Source organism: Diadema antillarum, unplaced genomic scaffold, assembly GCF_040938485.1.
Source record: "Diadema antillarum isolate AM-2024a unplaced genomic scaffold, OU_Dant_1.0 scf00000109, whole genome shotgun sequence".
NCBI classification, from domain to species: domain Eukaryota; kingdom Metazoa; phylum Echinodermata; class Echinoidea; order Diadematoida; family Diadematidae; genus Diadema; species Diadema antillarum.
The window spans coordinates 2,187,501-2,207,605 of NW_027270998.1; the positions used below are offsets into that span (position 1 = coordinate 2,187,501).

General features: G+C 36.6%; 1 protein-coding gene across 1 annotated transcript in view; it reads right to left on the reverse strand.

Annotated features, from left to right (window-relative positions):
- LOC139719384 (uncharacterized) overlaps positions 1–20,105 on the reverse strand; it is a 139,355-nt gene that overhangs the window by 19,401 nt on the left and 99,849 nt on the right. Inside the window, exon 3 of the mRNA XM_071630802.1 lies at positions 8,474–8,573. Within this exon, the coding sequence (XP_071486903.1) occupies positions 8,474–8,573 (100 nt within the window). The remainder of the gene's footprint in view (positions 1–8,473; positions 8,574–20,105) is intronic.

Sequence of the window (20,105 nt, forward strand, 5' to 3'; positions counted from 1 at the left end):
CAATAATTTGGGGAGTGTGTAAATACAGCTAAGTACTGTAAAAGTGGAAATTTTTGTGGTGTTGAAATTTTCGCGCATTTCGCGCAACCAGAATCTAGCGCGAAAATAAAAGCACGCGAATATTTTTGCTTGCCATACGTTCCAGTAGTCGACGTCTGGATTCCGAGGAATTAAAAACATGTGAAACTCTTCTAACCCCGCCAAGCGCGAAAAATTAGTCACGCAAAAATATCCACTTTTACAGTACTGCTTTTACATCTCAGGTAAGCTTACTGCAATGTTTTTTTCACATATAGCATTGTGGGAAAGAAACTAAAGCACAATATTTTCTTTCTGTTTTTTTAACTTAATGTATATGTTCATTTGCAAAAGGGCATTATCTTAAGTATCAAGCAGAAAAGAAGCTTAAATTGGATGTTATAAACATACCCTTATATGTGACTGTTTAATAATGTAATAATTACCCTAGTTCAATTCCTGGATAATCTTGCCCAGACACATGAAAAAGCTTTGAACATAATTACCTTTACACCAGAAACAAAACCCTGACTTTTCCCAGTTCCTTGTGCACAATTGAAATTATCATCCTTTTGCAGAACACACCAAAAAAATTGTGTGTGTGTGTGCTGTATGAAAAAATATTAAATATATATAATTTTCCTTTCATTTGAGATAAAACCAAAACCTGATGCCTCAGACAGGAGTAAGACCTTGTGAGTTATAAACAGACTTAATTAACACCAAGCAAAAATAGATAATGATAGTAATTACTTCACAGGACAAAACACATCCTTCTGCACATGAAAGAAGGACACATTTTGCTATTTTGAGGGAAAACCCCCTTGATTATTATCCAACAATAATTAGTGAGTATTTACATTGATGAAGGGTGATTAGTCACTGAACAATAGGACTACCTGCAGGGTTGAATGAAACGTTTTCAACATATTTTTGTCTAGAGCTGTATACATATATAGAAACAGGAATTTCTGTCTTCTGTTCATGTCTTTTTCAATATATCTTATAAGGTCAGTTCACCCTTGCAAAGAAAACAGTGCCATAAATACTCATTGCTCTCCGCTGTTCCTTGTAGGAGACCAAAAGAGACTTTAAATTAAAAAACGAAAAAGAAAAGAAAATGGTTCATTAAAGTTGTATGCCTGCCAGGTTTTACTGAGTCATTATTTAGGACATAGATTCAAAAGTGTATTTCCTAAGAAAAAATGTTGATTCTGCAGAAGAATGAAATGAACATGTGGATGACTGATGGATGATGGGGGGGGGGGGGAGGGGACAAGATGATCACATGACTCATAAAATAAGACAAAGATGTGGAGGCAAGATGGTTTGGCAAAACGGGTTATGGTGATGTTTCCCCTCCAAGGGGGAATCAAAGCAAGAGACACTGAAATGTGTATGGAAGTCGACAAATTTGGCTACAGGGATATAATCACTTTTCCTATTTAAAGAAGTAATAAATATAAAAATAAAAGAGACGTAAGAGGGGACAGCACTTCCTTGCCATAGTGACTGATATACACATAGCCCTATCAACCCTTCACTCTATGTGGTACTTATATCTGATGGTGTTCGCCTCTCCTTTGGGGCCTCTGCTTCCTCAACGTGATAGGCGACTCCTGGTCAACTCACTTGCCCCATTTCTGAATGAACCACACTATCAACTCAACACTATGAAGTTACTGTATATGCCATATATTTTAGAGGGAGTCTGAATTTTCACGAATCGGGACTTCCTGATGATTTTGCAATGGGCGATCGTGCAGCATAGTAACCAACAGAGCAATGTATACATGCATGTTACCTTCATATCAGGATCAAAGTCAATATTTTTGTGTGTCTTTAAATTCGAATAGCAACAGACTCGTGAAATTCAGCAAAATACAAACCTCATGAAATATTTGTCATATACAGTAAGCCTTATAGTCCTTGCATCACTTCAAGAGCTTGGTTTTTTTAGCCAGGAAAATGATTTAATTTCATACAATTTCACTGTTTCGCATGAAGAAGTGTTCAGTATTTTGCAAGGTTCTATTTCTGTGGAGAACTTGAGCAATCCACATGGCATGCATTACACTGCCTATAATCACACTTCTGCTAGTATTTGCTATTCTCCAGGTCCAGATTGTTACTACATACCAGTATACAATGTACACATCTATAAGTAACCGTGTTTACTTTGATCTTTTGATATTGACTCTGAGGACAGAGTCTGCCTTGCACAAAAGCAGGGAAAGCTCATAAATCGGCAAGATATATTATGTCAATGCCCGCATGGTTTCCAGCAAAGGCAGTTATTTTTAATTTACAAATCATTATTGGTATATGTACATGATTCATATAAAAGTGTGTTCACCAAAGATTGAATTGAAGACTTGCATGGAGAAGATACCTCAATAATAGATGAAAGGTCATGAGAAATGGTTGAATAAAACACAAGGCCATCTCAGATAACTGGAAGGTACCATCAGTACTGAAAAGGAATACTATGGGAAAATACATCCATAATACAGCACATATAGGGAAGAGATTAAATCTTAAATTTGGCCTTTGCAAAGCTAATGCTGCTTGCTATTTTGATGAATGAATTCAGATTTGACAGGTTATTATAAAACCTCATATTTTCACAAGCATGAAGTTTTTGCAAATTTTGCAGGGAGCTAATAAGATTCATGAAAAAAAAAAGCAAAAGTGTTTGTCTACGCAAGGCATTGAATGCAGGTGGCAATTCCAAAAAAAGGCCACCAGCTCCAAATTGAAAAAGTTTCATGCCGCGACTATTTCTGGTTTTACGGTATGCAACAGAAGTTCCTTTCAAATGACAGATGATTAATTTTTCATTGCACATATTCCAAAGTTATGTTAAACACTAGTATTAAGAAAGAATGAGTGGAGTGAGCACCTTCCAACTAAAGGACTAGTTTGTTCATCACATTCCATGCCATGTGAAACATTACTCATACTGTTGCAGAAGGAGTAGACTACTTTGAGAAATGCACATTCATATGCATACACACAATAGACAAATCTTTGGAACCTGAAAAGGGTTCTCTGGAGGCAAATGTGAAAAAGTGCTGATTACATTTTGATGTAGCTAGGGGCAAAAAAAAGAAGAAGAAGAGATTGTTAATGTGCTCACAAATTTAAAGGATGTTTCTTAATCATCAGAATTAATCACTGTATCTTGAGTAACTGAAGAAAATGTGACATCAGTGGTGGTTGACTGTAGATGTATCTTACATTGTAGGATTAACAAGAAACAACAACCAAACACTGAAATTATGACCAAAGTAGCTGTTTTTCTCACGTCACACCTAAAAGTGTCAAAAAGTAATCTGCATACTGAACAAGTTGCTAGATATATATATACACACACACTTGTCAAAGTCTTTGAAATTTCCTCAGGAATACAGATAACGAGGTCAAAAATTGCCAACCACAGGGATTGGTTGGTTTGACTCTAAAATCAAATGCCTCAAAGATGCAGCTTAAATGTGAGTGACAAAAATAAAGCGGAATTGTTTAAGGGCAAATTGTCCTTATTCTTTATTTTCATGTTCAGAGTCAGCAGTCCAGCAAAAGTTTGACATTTTGTTTAAAAAAGGACAAACGATTAGATCATGTATCACATTTCTCTAACCTGTCTATCTCTCTCCCTCTCTTTTTCTTTTTTCTCTAGAAGTTGTTGCGAAAGGTCCTAACCCCAAAAATAGAGCGATTGCATGAGGAAAAGGTGGTCGTGGGAGATTGGCTGTATCTTGAGGCATCTGGTTGCCATGGACACAGGAAGAGACAGGAAACTTTGGATTAATGCTGTTTTCATACCGCAGGAGCAGCCGGGAGTGAGTCGTGCAGCCAAATGTCACTCTTTCTCAAGTGGGGGACAGATTAACTGAGGGCCTGAACCTCACTGAGGATACCCTTTGATACTTCTCCCTTACCATATAGGGAGGAAAAAAATCAGATCACACACTATCATTATTAAAATAAAACACAAGTCTTTGCATCATAACCTATAGTAGAACAGACTTCCAAACATCTGAGAAAACTCTGTCAAGAAAAAGGATGATTTAAGAGGTACATCCTCAGCCCACTTGTGAGTAGGTTGGTGACATGAATGCATCAAGCTCTGTGAGGGCAGGTGGTTTCAATAGTCCTTTTTAGAATCTTTGGTGGTCAAATGATTAATCTCAAGTATACTCGATCACAACGTTCCACTTAAAGGAAGAAGGAAAGCCCGGAAGACAATAACCTTAAAGGCAAAAGTATTTACGAGTAAGGGTGTGTGTGTGTGCATGAGTACTTTCCTTTAGTGTATGTCTGTGTCTGTATAAATTGTTTATTGTGTGTGTGTTTGTGTTTGTGTTTGTGCATTTGTTCATCAGCTCCTGTCCACTGATTTCCTGCGATGAGATATATTCAAGTTCAAGTTACAGCTGATTTCAATACCCAGATTCTGAGTGTGGCATACATATGATGTGATTTACATTTAGAGACAGTACTCGGGTCGAACAAAATGTCAGTCTTCCCTTAACCCGTTCCATACTGCATTCTTAAATCTCCATAGACTTAATACACAGCTAACCAGGTTCCCGTAGGAAACGGGTTAACTTGATACAACTATCAGGTTCAGTATTTCTGTTTTAATTCTGCATTCCTAATACATCCAAGAAACACTGCTTTATTTGGAGCAGAAGAGCCATAAACAGGGACCTGCAAAATAAGCCTTAGCTTTCAAACTGTACACTTTTCAAAACCAATCAATCACAACTCAGAACTAAGAGAACTACCACTAATCCAGGATGTTTTTCCCCTCCTGTATTACCTTTTAGCTATGATACAATTATGCCAACAAAAAAAAAAAAAAAATCTGTGACTAGTGACTCTTAAGAAGGAAAGCAGTTCTTAGTAGATATTGTATGCTGAGTTGCAAATGGACTTTTTAGGGGAGGGAGAAAAAAAATCAAATATGAACAGCCAAACAATCTAATTCTATAATTCTGATACACATGGGGTTCCCCCAATTATTGAGCCAATAATGGTTCATCTGTTCACACCCCCCCCCCCCAAAAAAAAGAAAGAAAGAAGAAGAATCACAAATTCTCCACAGGCCAATTGGGCCAGTTACTAAAGTTGTTTTATCCTGTGCGTCAGAGGTCCCAGATGTGGACGATCCATCTGAGGCAGTTGTTGTTGCTTCTCCTTTTTTTTCGTGTGAGTCTGTGCACCACGTCACTTATGATGTCAAGGAATGGCAAGAAACTAAAGCAGCATGTGAGCTGGGGACTGGGAGTGATCAGAGCGTGATCTACTTCTGAGAGCAAAATTAAACTGCCAAAGAGAGCTGCATGACGCACTTTGATCTAGGGTGTCTTTAAAAGTATTTTTTAAAAATCCCGCATATGTCATATTTTTAGTATTCACAGATTGAGTACAGAAGGAAAGTATTAAGAGTGAAGGGAAATTAATTTGCTCCTGCTACTGGCATTGCATCATTACTGAGAACCAAAGATGTTCATTTGTCTTTTTTTTAATGTCTTTCTATCACTGTTTCTGGTTCACAATGCACGTCATATCCTTTAGTTTAAATGAAATCCTGTTTAGTGATTGGTCTACATAGTATCATGTGACCAAACATAACAATACTACAATGTTGGAAAAAAAGTGCAAATGGAGGAAAGTGTTTTTAAATATGACAGCATTCATGGTAATATTACAAATGTTGCCATATACATGCGATCCATCAATGTTTTTTACATCAATGTGTGTGTAAAGTGCAATCTTGATCGCCCTCACAGACCACTATTTAAATTGTGTCCACCACAGCACCCCAACTGTATACACAACAATATGTAAATGTTTGAATACTTTTTTTATTATTCATCTGAAGACATTTAAAAAGAAATATCTTATCACAGTTTGGAACAATTGGTGAAATAATATATTGATTCTATGGTGACAGAAATTGTACTATTTCATTTAGGACTATGCCCCTCAGAAAAAGTCTTATTCCTGCCATCTTGGAATCCAAAACTTCAACCATGCAGAGCCACTAAATGCATGGTATTTGATCATTATGTAATAAAAGGGGGGCACCTATCTTGGTGTTTCTCTGTATTGCTTGTAATGGCATTAGTGTCACCATACTTTGAACACTATTATGTAGAATTAAAGCAAATATGATAATGACAAACCTACAACTAATAGGAGATGTCAGAAATTAAAGATTTATGATTTAAGAACAAATCAAATGCAAGTATATCAGCTTGGTAGGTCTCTGGAATCTACAAGGACACTCCTTACATTTGGATTAAAGAGATGTGGAGATATTAGACATTATACCTCAACATCTTACATACACTGATGTATCTCTCTTTCTAATAAATACATTATGAAGATAGATAAACATATAGATATATAGATAAAACATATATAAATAAACACAAACATATGTAGATAGTGATATAGACACGATGAAATATCACACACTAATTAGGGACTGATGTCAATATTACTTTAAGTCATTTTTATCTGATCAGATATGGCCGATGCATATCTTCCATCCTATTCCTTGGAAACAGTCCGCATTTCACAACCTTCAGTTAAATATCACCAGTCAATGTCAGTTGGTCTCTTAAAATATTTCTAAATCAGATTCTGAAGATCAAATCTGTTTCCCTAAAATAAATAAGTAAATAAATAAATGAATAAATGAATAAATGAATAAACAAATAAATAAATGAATAAATGCATGAATAAATAAATAAATAAATAAATAAATAAATAAGTAAATAAATGACAGATACTGAATATATCAGCATTAGAATTTGTGTCAGTGTTCTTTAATCAAACTGTATTCAAGGTCTTTGTATCAGCACACTTTTTTCCTTTTTTTTTTGGCTTGAGCCTTGAATTTCTATCACAGATACTTTGAAAACTAAGCCTTCCTTCCTTTTCCTAAGATTTGTTCATTTGCTGCAGAACATAAAAATCTTTCTACTTTCATACAGACAAATGAGACTTCAGAGATAATCTATTCTGTGGATACAGCTGGGCTTATTTTTGATTTTGCAAGAAGTGGTGTCTGCTTTAAACCAGGCTTCTAAACAACATCAAATTTGTCAAATGAATTTGTGACCAAGCAGTGTATAAGTGCAATAAAGCATAATGCAACAAGTAATATGCCTCAGTATCTTAGGAACACAGAAAAAAAAAAGTATCTGGTGATCGAAGCAAGCATTCCAGGATTAACTTGTGGAAATAAGTGGGTAGAGGGAGGAGGTGGATTGATGTTCAAGACATAGAGAGAGGAACAAATTATTTTTTCTCTACACCTACGCGTAAACATACAGACACACACACACACTATACACTTTTCTTCATAGTTCTCCATACTTCTGAAGCATATCATGTTGCATTCATCATCAATGCCACACTATACTCAGTCACATCTTAATCCATGGAACAAGGACACCCCTTCAAGCAATGTGGCCGACAAAGAATAGATTGATTTTTTTTTATCGACTAGAGGGATAGCAGAAGGGCAACACTGTCAATTACAGTGGATTTATAATTGGGAGGCAGCATCTCAAGAGAAATCCCTAAGTGCCAAGGGAAAGATTTGAGACAGATTACACACAGGAATAAAGAATTTTGAAGACTGAGGGAAAGAAATAATGAGATTTGATAGAAACAAAAAGGAATTGAATATAATATCCTTGTATCTAATATTTCATTCTATGGCTTACTACATGAATAGATGATGCAAGTAATACCAATGCATGAATGATTATAAATGAATAAAATCAAATTCTGAGAAAAGATTAAAGGTGTGATGACTTGATAGTCACGACAAAGCTTTGTTAATCTTAAGTTGACAAGTTTCTGTCGACACCTGCCCATACATCTTGACTTCCAAGGAAGACAGCATGTTTTTCAGACAACTCTGGTCTATACCCAGCTGCTGTAAGATACTATGTGACACTGGTGAGTTGACAATTTAATAAAGATACAACATAAGACATGTGAGCTTCACATGACTGCATGATATATGTCAACTGATGCACAAAGTTTAAATGGATGAATTTATAAATAACAAAATATACAAGGAAATGAACAAATGAATAAATAATGGCAGGATGAAAAAAACATATGAATATGAATGAACACACACACAAAAAAAAAATAACAAAAAGGCCTGCTGTACACTAACCCATTTTTTCTACTGGTCCAACCTGTCTGTTAGACCAGTAGGTGCTCAGTTTTTCCATTTCTTACTGGTCCATTCCTTAAAAGTTACTGGTCCGACAATGATTTCTACTGGTCCCGGACCACTGGACCAGTGCCAGTGTGCAGCACTGCCTACTGCATGTGTGGCTATATTTCTCATCACCCTCTCTGTCCTTTACTTTCATTTTCTCTTGTATTGGTAGTAAAAGTGAATTACAATCCTTACCTTGGTGTCCTGCAAGTTGTACCCAAGGGTATTTCTTCTTGAAGGACTGCACAAAGGGAGACCAATGCACCATGTTGCGAATTTTTCTCCACGAGCTCGCCTGTGAAATGAAATAAAGACAGAATTGGACATAGTAAATATTCTTTGAGAAAAGTTTCAGTGCACAACACCACATATTCTTTTCTTTGCCATTTAAATGTAATGAAAACATAAACAAATAAATGAATTACCCCTGCTTACAAATGTGATAGTCACTTCTCCTTTCTTTTCTTTTTAAGGGGGGAAGAACGAAAACAAAACTATGAACAGAATCTAAAGCCAAACACTGTCCTCAAACACATTTCATGCTTCTGAAAATGAAAGCTGAAAAAGACAGAAAACTAGTAAATAAATTTACATATGAATACAAATATAATTGTTTACAAACGTGGTATTCATGTTTTGGGGTGAAAACAAAACTACAAACACTTACTGAGAATCATTTAGGAGTTAATCTAAAAACCAAACATTGTCCTCAAATATATTGTCCTCAAATACATTGAATGCTTCTGAAAATGAAAGCTGAAAAAGGCAGAAAGTTTTGATAACAAACTATTTTTAGTCCCTGAAAGTTGAGTGCTCATAACAACTGTAAATCAGAAAAAAAAAAGAATATCTAGAGATAGAGAAATTCCTAGTAGCAGTAAACATCCTGAGAAGCAACAGTTAACGGCTAGCATGTTTCCACAATGAAACTGGGAGCGAAAAAAATTCATTATAAAAACCATTCATGACAGAAACAGACTACAAAAACACAAATCTCTTAGTGGAAAATTCGGCACAATGAAAAATCACTTTCAATTTGGGTTGAGTGAACAACCAAGAACTATTAGTACCAGATAAACCAGGGATAGTGATAGTTTTGTTAAAAAAACAATACATGACAGAAACAGTTTGACTGCAAAAACACAAATCTCCTAGGAGAAAATTGGGCACAATGAAAAATCACTTTAAATTTGGGTTGAGTGAACAACCAAGAATTATTAGTACCAGGTAAACCACAGATAGTGATAGTTTTATTGTTATTGTTGTAAAATCAGAGAGTTGAAGTAAACACATTATGAAAACTTATACTAGCGGGGGGGGGGGGGGGGCTGAAAAAAATGGGGGTGGGATAAGGGAGGAAGGATGGTTGTAATTGCTCTTAACGACTTGAGTGGTTGTTACAGGAAGTTGCATCAAACATACCGCTTCAAACATAACACTTTACACATGCCCAGTGCACTTTAAAATAATTCAAACACTGAAGAAATGGCAACAACCTCTTTTGCTCACTTACAGGAAAGCAAAGTAAAACTGACTGTGCAACAAAAAGACGAGATAATATCAACTCATTATTTGCACCTTTCCTGTAACAACCTCATTTTTTTTTCTTTTACTGTCAAGCTAACACAACCTGCATCGACTGATATGAACAGCTACAGAATTCATTACATCTTAAATGGCTCAAGTTCTTTACTTTATTTTTAGGTGGGGGGGGGGGGGGGGGGGGGGGGAGTAAAGAATCATTGATTTAAAGGCCAGGATAAAAGAGAGTGATATGAGTCTTTCAATTTACACTGAAGTTGAGAGTCTGCTAGATTGCTGGAAACTCTTCAAAAAGTCTTTTACTTTTTTACTGGATATTGGAGTAGACAGGAAATTGCATTGGGAATAAACTGGTGACGGAAAGCTCATACATAAGTAATACTTTAATGCAGTTATAATGCTCTAGAATGACTAGATTATGACATATTCTACATTCTAGATGTTAGACTTAGTATGTACAGCTTAATTGAAGAATTTATCAACACCTAGAATTCAAAATAAGCCTCAGTAGCATTCATTTCTGCTTAGAGTAATCATGAAGAATACCAAGATGCCTCAAGAGGGACCTAACGACCCAGACTTAACATCATACAAATTTGGGCTATATCACTTGATTATAACGTAAAATGGATGGCCTGCACATAGGCATATCCTTTTCATAGCATAATTGAGACCGCTATGAATGCATACACTTCCTGAGTCATGGACTGGTCAAAATTTACTTGTTTTCCTTATCTGTATTTGAGAAGAATCTGCTAGATATCCCAAAATATTCTTGTCTTTTCTTTATGTTTTGTATATTTTGGTCCTATGTTGTATCTGAGCTCCTAACCTCGATATCTATACTATTTTAACAAGCTTGCTTTCAAGTAGGTTTCATCATATTTCTTTAGCATCAATTATACTTAGATCCAAATTTTCATAAATTGACCACCATATTCTTTATGTTTGCAATAATTCATTGTGCATCCTAGCCATGTATGAATTTTTTGTACTTTGTTATATTTGATGTATATATTCATTCAAAAATATGAACATAAACCGAAATTACATTGAAATTGAATTGAATATATCCGACACCTTGTCCACCTTGAAATGCAAAAAAAAAAAAAAAAGCCAAGAAAAGGAGAAAAAAAAATCAAGGGGATAAAGCACACCTGTAAAAACTAGCAATCCTGCAATTACATTTCAATGAGATAAATAATAAAAACTGTAACTTATGTCACAGGTAAGAGAATAAATGTCCCTGCAGCAGACTACTGTGCATATATCTACACATCCCCAAAGTATCTTCTAAGACATGGGATGGAATAATCTCCAAAGCCATCCAGAGATGAGGGAAACAGAGACCTACATACCAACAAAACCACCATGCATCCAAGAAAAATCTCGACGCAGACTGCCGAGGAGAAGGAGAGCTCCCCCATCGCAGCGATGCTCCCCGCCAGGGGGTAGGAGGGAGCATCAGAGCCAGACAAGGTTCTAGAGACCATCTCTGAAGAGCTGGAGGAACCAATTGGGAAGAATCCACAGACTTGCATCGATTCTTCCCCTCTCAATGTGGGAAAGAGCTGAACCTGGAGAGATGTCAGATTTCTGGACGAGGCAAGAGATACACTGGTATTCAAACGTTCAGCTCTGAAGACTTCCACTTTTTAAGCAAAAGACTGGTTTCCAGGAGATATCATGGGAAAATTTCTACCAGAAGAGCAGCCTGCAGAGAACCGGTGATGCTTCTTATAGCACAACCACAGAACTCACTCATCGCGCGGAAGGAGGTGGCCAAGCTGTTCGTCAAGTTTTGGACAGACTTGGCAGTGAGTGAGTAAGCTAAGAGAGAGCGGGGCTGCCTAGTTTCTGGCCAGTCAAATAGCACTTGGCACCTGAACTGCCACCAGCAGGGAGGGGGAGGAGGCGATTTTGAGCCTGGTTGCTACGTGTTGCCACCGATAATGACGTCGTCTTGCCTTCCCACCATTTCAGCTTCCCCCCAGCAGGTGGAGCTGTTGATCTCACTGCGTCTAAGTCTGATCACTGATCATGGACAGTAGGTGTGAATCATGGTGAGTGATTCACACAGTTTGATCACAGTGTGTAATTAATGAGTTGGATCCTCTTCTGTTACCACTGAATATGATCCCCTAGTGTTACCCCTAGGTCTGTTCAACCAGTGTGATCACTGCAACAACACAGTGTGTATGAGTTTGCCTCTACACTGATGCCGTCCCACGAGAATACTCTTTTTGAGCCAAGCATGCAGTGAGTTAAAGATGAGATTGAGGCGCATACACTTGCTGCATTTTGACTGACAGCACACACAGAGACTGCCCTCTCTTGTTCAAGTCAGGATGCATACCAGGAATGCACTGCTCAGAGAGGGTAGTTGCACATTTCAGAGGAAGCACGCATTTATAACAGCAAAAATTAATTGGGCAGAATTCTTATAACAACAACAAACAAATAAAGGAATTCAAAGAAAAGGGAAAGAAATGAAGCAGTATACAAACTACAAGCAGTCACAGGCTAACCATAATTGCAATGTTTTATCTTAGTGTTTTTATAAGCCATTGCAACTTCCCCACTGATCATAGAAAGGGAGATAGTTATAAATAAAAGTTCTATTTGGTTATGACAGAACATTAAAACATAATGTAAAGTCAAGCTACATTTTGAGAATATCACATGTCAACACAAACCACAGAAAACCACAGCTCTGACTGGCTCAGAGACATATTCTGTTCATACTATTGGCTGCAGGAGAGACCAAATAAGAACAGACAAAGGATGACAACAACAACAACACAAAGAACTTTGCTTTGATTGACAGATGTATGAAACTGAAACAGCTGTAAATTTTCTGTTCCACACAAACACGACATGTGTCCTTATTGCGTCAAAGACAACCAAGATACTACAAAACATAAAGCACACACACACACACACACACGTACACTTGTGCACGAAAAACAAAGAAAACATATAAGAGCCACGCAATAAAGTACATATTGAAAGTAGTATCCTGCCCTGGGCGTCACATGCTTTGGTCTCCCTTCTGTGTTTAGGACCCTGAACTCATTAAGTGAATGCGTTAATGACACTAAAGTCATGTTTATAATACCATTACTATGCCACAACAGAAACAAGAATCTAATTTCTCTTGCATCACTAGAAAATTGTCACTAGACTTGAGGGGAGACAATATAAGAGGCTGGGAATTCAATCTAGATAGTCCATCTAGGGGAGTTTGCTGTGTTATTATGTGGTTAAGTCTGATTTCAGTATAATATCGACAGGGATACATTCATATTCTTCTTTCTTCTTCTCTCTCTCTTCCTTTTCTCTGTTTCTCTCTCTTTTTTCCTATTTTCCTATTTTCTTTTCTGCATAACAGTGACTTAGTATTAGGATTTGTTTGGGTGTTTGTCTAAGTTTTCACGTACAACAATAGAAGATCAATGACGTATGCATAATTGTGGTACTATATTTGGAGGGGGATGCAACCTGCAAGCATTGCTTTCTGAGCATTCTTCCCATCTCCAGCATTCTTCCCATCTCCAGCATTCTTCCCATCTCCAGCATTCTTCCCATCTCCAGCATTTTCAACATTTCAGAATGTTATTTGTGTGAGGGTTTTTTACCTTATCATTAGTATATCCATAAATTTCACTTATCATATTTTGTAATGCAAATTTTTGTAAAAACAAAATTGCATTTACATGTTTTCTTGGAGATGGAAAAATGAATGAATGAATGAATATTGAAATATGAATGAAAATCTGTGATTGTGTTTTGTTTTCACTGCATATTTGTATTAGTCTTGTTATGCTTTTGGTATTTTTTGTCATATTTTTATCATCGTCATCATTACTGATACTGCGACTAATACTGCCACTGCTACTACCACCTCTACTACTATCCATGATAATAATGATTTCATTACCTTCAGCAAAATTACTATCGCTTCAATATTTCATCAGCATCATTTATGTTCTCATTATTCACTGTATTACCTTAACTGATTACTCAACTACAGGTACTTCATACACTTCTCCTTCTGCATTACCACTAACATCATCACAGTATCAGTAGCTACATGTATCATGAGTCGTTTGACTGCAAAGCTGTGCACAACATATTACAGAAAAGCCTGTGGCCATGCAGTTCTTCAAACAATACGTCTGGATACTTCCAGGAAAAGCCTCTTCTCTCATACAGGCTCGAGAGCAACAATGAAACCAGGACAAATCCTTACTGGTTCTTCTAAAAACAGGAGAATATACATTTTACAGGCTCTCTCTTTCTATCTCTCCCTCCCTCATCTTCTCTCCTTCTCTCCCCCCCCCCCTTCCATTCAACTTATTTCTTTCTCTTTGACTGGGTAAAAAAATACAAATGCATCCCATGATCGTAAAGGACTGGCACACTATTGCCTTTGCTGGCGTTGCCATGGAAATATCTGAGGGAAAGAGGTAAGTGTTGCTATGACACTGAAGTTACCATGGAGACAGTAGTGCCATGAATGACAGAGCCAACGGTAATACTACTTACAGGGTGTATAGTATTCCTGCGGTCTATATTGGTTCACTATAATACATGAAAACATTCTATGTAAATGTAGAGTTGGAACTGACCTGATATGAAACCTCAGCTGCATGGAGTTCTTAATAACAGAGTGAGTTTCAGTTTTGTTCCTCCTAGTACGGCACAAGGCCACTGTGAGTAACTGCTATGCTTCACTATGCTATTTCACAAGTTATTACATAATCTATGCATACAAAGAGACATATTTGTGAATACTGCAGATGCAAGCCTGAATATCTACTTCAAAATAACATCATACTGCCTACTTTTTGACTCATTTGATGTGGAAAGCATAAAAGGAATATAACACATATCAAATTCACCATGAACTCAGTATAAGAGAACAAAATATTGGTACCAAGACCAGAACATCCACATCTAATTTATATTTAGGGCCTACCCCAAAATAATACACCCCTATTACCTGTAACAATATTACTGATATGGATGTACAAAGAATGAATTGCAAAATAATATGGCACATATACAAAAATATGAATGTATATCTATATACAAGTGTGTATGTTGCACTTGAAGACTTAACTTGTCATTAAAACCATCAACTTTTTCACAAGGATACTATATGCAAATAATTCCAAGACCACTGACCAGAGGCTTTCACACTCTGGAAGCAGATTCTATCAAAAATGGGGAATATCCCTCCTTCTCCAGTGTAAAGTCAATTAGCCCATGTGTGCTAGAGAAGGGTACTTCACTCGCCTTACTGGAGGGTTTTTTTTTTCTTCTTCTTTTCTTCTTCCTCTTCTTCCTTTTTTTTTTTCCCTTTCTTCCCAAATCAATAGATTTCTTTTTCTATGTGTCTAGTCTGCATCGAGGTTTCAAACCATCCCATCTTCTACATGCATGCAGAAGAAAAGTCAGTAATGACAAAATGGAATGATTCCCATTGATCATCTACCCACCAATGCTGATGCAATAGACAGCTTAGCACACGTTTCCATCGTACTCATGCAGCTGCAAAAATTCATTTAAGACAAGCTGAATACTGCCCTCTAGTGTTACTATAGTTAAAGGACAAGTTCACCTTCATAAACATAAAGATTGAGAGAATGCAACAATATTAGTAGAACACATCAGTGCAAGTTTGAGGAAAATTGGACAATCGATGCAAAAGTTATGAATTTTTAAAATTTTTGTGTTGAAACCGCTGGATGAGGAGACTACTACAACTTGTGAGTCATATGCGTACAACAGTTTAAAGAAAATGTAAAGAAAATTCAACATATTTTCACTTTTTTCGCATAATAAAAGAGCACTTGACTTGCCTCTTTCTAAAGGCAGGGGGAATAATATTACCCATAACATTTGTCGGTAACAAGTCGGACGAATGTGTACTTTTTTCAAAAGATGAAATTTTGTGAAATTCTCTTTATATTTTCCTTATATTGTTGTACGCATGTGACATCTAAGTTATTCACACACTGCAGTAGTCTTCTCATCCAGCGGTTACTGCACAAAAACTTCAAAAATTCATAACTTTTGAACGGATTGTCCGATTTTCCTCAAGCTTTCAATGATGTGTTCTACTAATATTGCTACATTCTCTCAATCCTTATGTTTATGAAGGTGAACTTGTCCTTTAAATAGATTTGAGACACCCAATGTCACACCTGTAAACATTTCTCCGCAGGGATGTGTATCAAAGTTGCGGATTACAAAAATGTATTGAATTACACAATTCTTTAATCTGATGTTTGATATTTCTCTTGAATTCGTTTCATGTAATCATGATATAACTGCAGGCCCTAACGGGGTCCAAAATGAGTTTCTTGCCTGCACAATTAAGTGACCTAAATGTGTGGATTTGACTCTGTATTGACTTCCTTGTGTGGGTGTGGAGGATTACTCAAGTATATCTTGATAATATAGACAACTATCAGAGGAAGCTATAAAGGTGTTACAGGACTAACAAAGAAAAAAAAAAGTAATGTGATGTTTACTTTCAACTCTCTTCAGAGGGGTCTCCTATACAATAACAAAGGTTCAAGTATATCTACGCCCAAATATCTCATATATCTGTAAAATATAAAATACCTAGGAAAAAAAAGAAGAAAGTATTTCAGGCAAGGAAGTATGGGACTTTGCAGGGACAGCACATGAAACATCATTGTTATCACTCTGGTATTTCTGCATTTTATTTCATTCATCCTTAGCTCAGTATTTCTGGCACTAATGAGTGATCGAGATGGTTCAAAATGGTTGAATTTTATCTATAGGTGTGGGACATTGACAGTGCTGGCCAACAAATGGAAAAACAATGCTATTAAAGCTAATAACAATGCTATGGTACACTAATAACAACGCTATAGTAAAATTGACCCAAATAGCTGAGGACACACAGGGTAGCATACATTGTACAGTGTGTAATCAATGCCCTAGTGTGCTCAATTACCCATGGCAATTCACATATTCTATCTAGAAAATATTTAGGCTTTGTGTATACATAGAAATAACTAAATATACTACTTTGAACAATGCCATTGCACAACTCATATTAACTTGTATTCTACTAGCAACTTTTGGAATGCTTACTGAAAAAGAAAAAAAGATACATTGCATTTTCCCCTTTCATCTAAGGTGTCGTAATGCACTGAAATGTAATGACATCCCCTCTTACAATATTTGATCAGTGAGTTACTGCCTATTTGTCTTTGTCTATCTGTTTGACAACGTGCCAAGAGCCAAGTTACTGATACTGCCTGACTAGCTAGCGACTCCAGGGTTCTGTAATGATATCTTGGGTAAACTTCTCTGATGACGTCAAAGGCAGCTCTCAACAAACAACGGATCTGGCATACGCTGCATGTTAGCACCTCCACATGAGATGCAAGAGATATTGTCATAATAGCACATACAATATAATTGTACTCACTGAAACCAAAGGGGGGAGGGGGTGTGGGGATGTTGGGGGAGGGGCAGAAGGGGACAGAAATAATTATATAGAAACTAACCTAGGGATACTGCATTGTCACAAGTAAGCCGCAGGTAAGCGTACCATTTCCAAGTTTCACGGCCGTACTAGTACATTGTATTCTGCATTCATAATGTATGCATTTCAGTTACATGCAGTAAAATGCACATGAACTGCGAAAATGTATTTGTCTGCTTGTAGTACACTAACTTACGAATGGCTATGATAGATATGTTGGATGGTATGATTAAATAAGTAACTAGAAATGTCGCTATGGCGACTGGTATGCCTCCGCCATAATGCATGATTCTCCTAATAGGTCTATAGTACATGTGGACAATGTGTGATTACATTTTCACAAAATTGGCAAAATATTAAAATGACATGTTTGTCACAAATGTATTGAATGTTTACCTTCCTTGACCTATGTTTAATTGGATGAATAGGAGAGCATGTATTTGGGGATTTAAGAACTTTAACTTGACTTTGACCCTTTCATAAGTTTATGCACCATGAGTAATTTTCAAGGTATGGAGAAAAAGTGCAATTTCTGTATTGAACAGTAAATTGTTATCATTTTCACCTGGCCTTTGATTTATAAGAGAATCACTGTCAGGCAGAACATACATAAATATGTACTAAGTTTCAAGATAACTTGAGCCACTTCCAGGATATGGAGAAAGAAGTAAGTTCAGCACTTTCACTTGATCTTTGTCCTTTTGACCTTTGACCTTTTGACCTTTGACCTTCTTGGCAAAAAAAAAAAATCCCAGAGAATCTCTATTGGGTTATACATGCATACATCAAGTGAAAAAAAAATAATCCTGCTGGCATTGCATAAATATAAGGAAAATAGTAAAATTTTGAAGTATTGCCCTTGACCTTTGACCCCTGACCTTTGACCCAATGAACCCTAAATTCCCTAGATAAACACTGCAAGTCAGTACATGCATATATACTATGTTCTATGAAGATACCTTGAACAATTTCCAAGATACAGAGAAAAAAAGTGAAATTTTAACATTTTACTTGACCTTTTGACCTTTGACCTTTTGACCTCATGATCCCAAACTTTCACCAGAGAATCTTAATTGGGTAATACATGTATACACTAAGTTTCAAGAAAATATCTTTAGGCATTGCGTAGATATGGGGGAAATAGTGAAATTTTAAGCATTTGACCTTGACCTTTTGCCCTTTGACCTTGAGCATGTGCACCCAAAAGTTGATAGGCACAACTTCACCCCCTAATACACATACATGCCAAGTTTTATCAGGATACCTCAAAAGGTTTTGGTAGTTACCCTGTCCACAAAATTCATTACGGACGGACGGACGGACGGAAGGAAGGACGGACGGACGTACGGACGGACGGACGTACGGACGGACGGACGTACGGACGGACGGACGGACAACCCGAAAACATAATGCCTCCGGCACCACTTCGTGGCGGAGGCATAAAAACATGAATAAATGATTGAAAATGCAATGAGTACATGAATAAATAGATGCCTCCAACAAGAAATTATCATGAAATTCCAATGAAATGGTACTATTAACAAAGTCCATGCACATGTAAATGCATTTCTGTGCTATTAATCTTGAAGAACGTGAAGCAAATGTATTTCAAAATGAGTAGATAGAATTCCACACAAAATAAGGCATAGTGTGGCAGACTTCATGGCCTTCACATGTCTCTTACACCTTGACTTAAAAGTACATCCTCCATATCAATTCACTTTTCCAACTACTGACAATATAATTTACATCCACATACGATATGTCCAGAAAATTAAAAACAGAAAGATATTAAAATTGATGTAATTTAACGTCTAATGAAATCTATTGTGTGTATCAGCATGAAAGTTTTTTTCACTGAGAAAATTACCCCCCCAAGCAGATAAATACTGGAAATCATGATATATTTTTAGCATTGAGCTTACCACGCTGGATAAATATTCTTTCCAATCACACTCATATAATACATTATACGTTTATTTGCAATTCAGATTGAGATACCGGTAATGTCATAGCAGATATCCTGCTAATTTAACTTTTAAAAAAGTAACAACACAGATGTCTCCATTGGAATTGAGGCTACATTTTACAGTGTCCAAAATTATTTTGCCCAAGTGTAATGCAGCTGCTGAGTAAAAAAAAATAAAAAAAAATAAAACAAACATTTTATATGCCTTAATCAGAAACATGCACTCAAAGTATTATGTCGTCTCCAATGTAGTACAGCAAATCTCCTATATATCTACACACACACACATTGAGTTAAATCCTTGCCACACTTTTTAACTGCAGACTGCAGATACAGTAGTCGAGGAATGCAGAGAAAAGGGTAAGAATGCAGCATAACAAGGAAGCATAATCATGGCAGCCACTACATTGAAAGATCTATAGCATTGTCACGAACTGGCACACATGAAAATCTCTGTGGCTTTCTTGCACTGTTGGAAATGATCTACACAAGCAAGACCAACCATTTTTTTTTTCATCTTATAAAAATGGAATAGGATGAACAAATAAAGACTTTGATAAGTTCTCCCAAAAAAGAGAGAAGAGAATACCTGGTATACTGAGAACCAGAAGGGCTTTATGGGGGGGGGGGGGGGTACAGAGTTATTGATATCCTGTTGCAGAGCTTGATCTCCTCTACATTATGGTGCCAATTTTAAATCATAATCAATTTCAGGGAAATGTCAAAAATTAAAACCACAAGTTTGCTATCTTACCCTATATTTGGAACAAGGCTCATAAATCTAC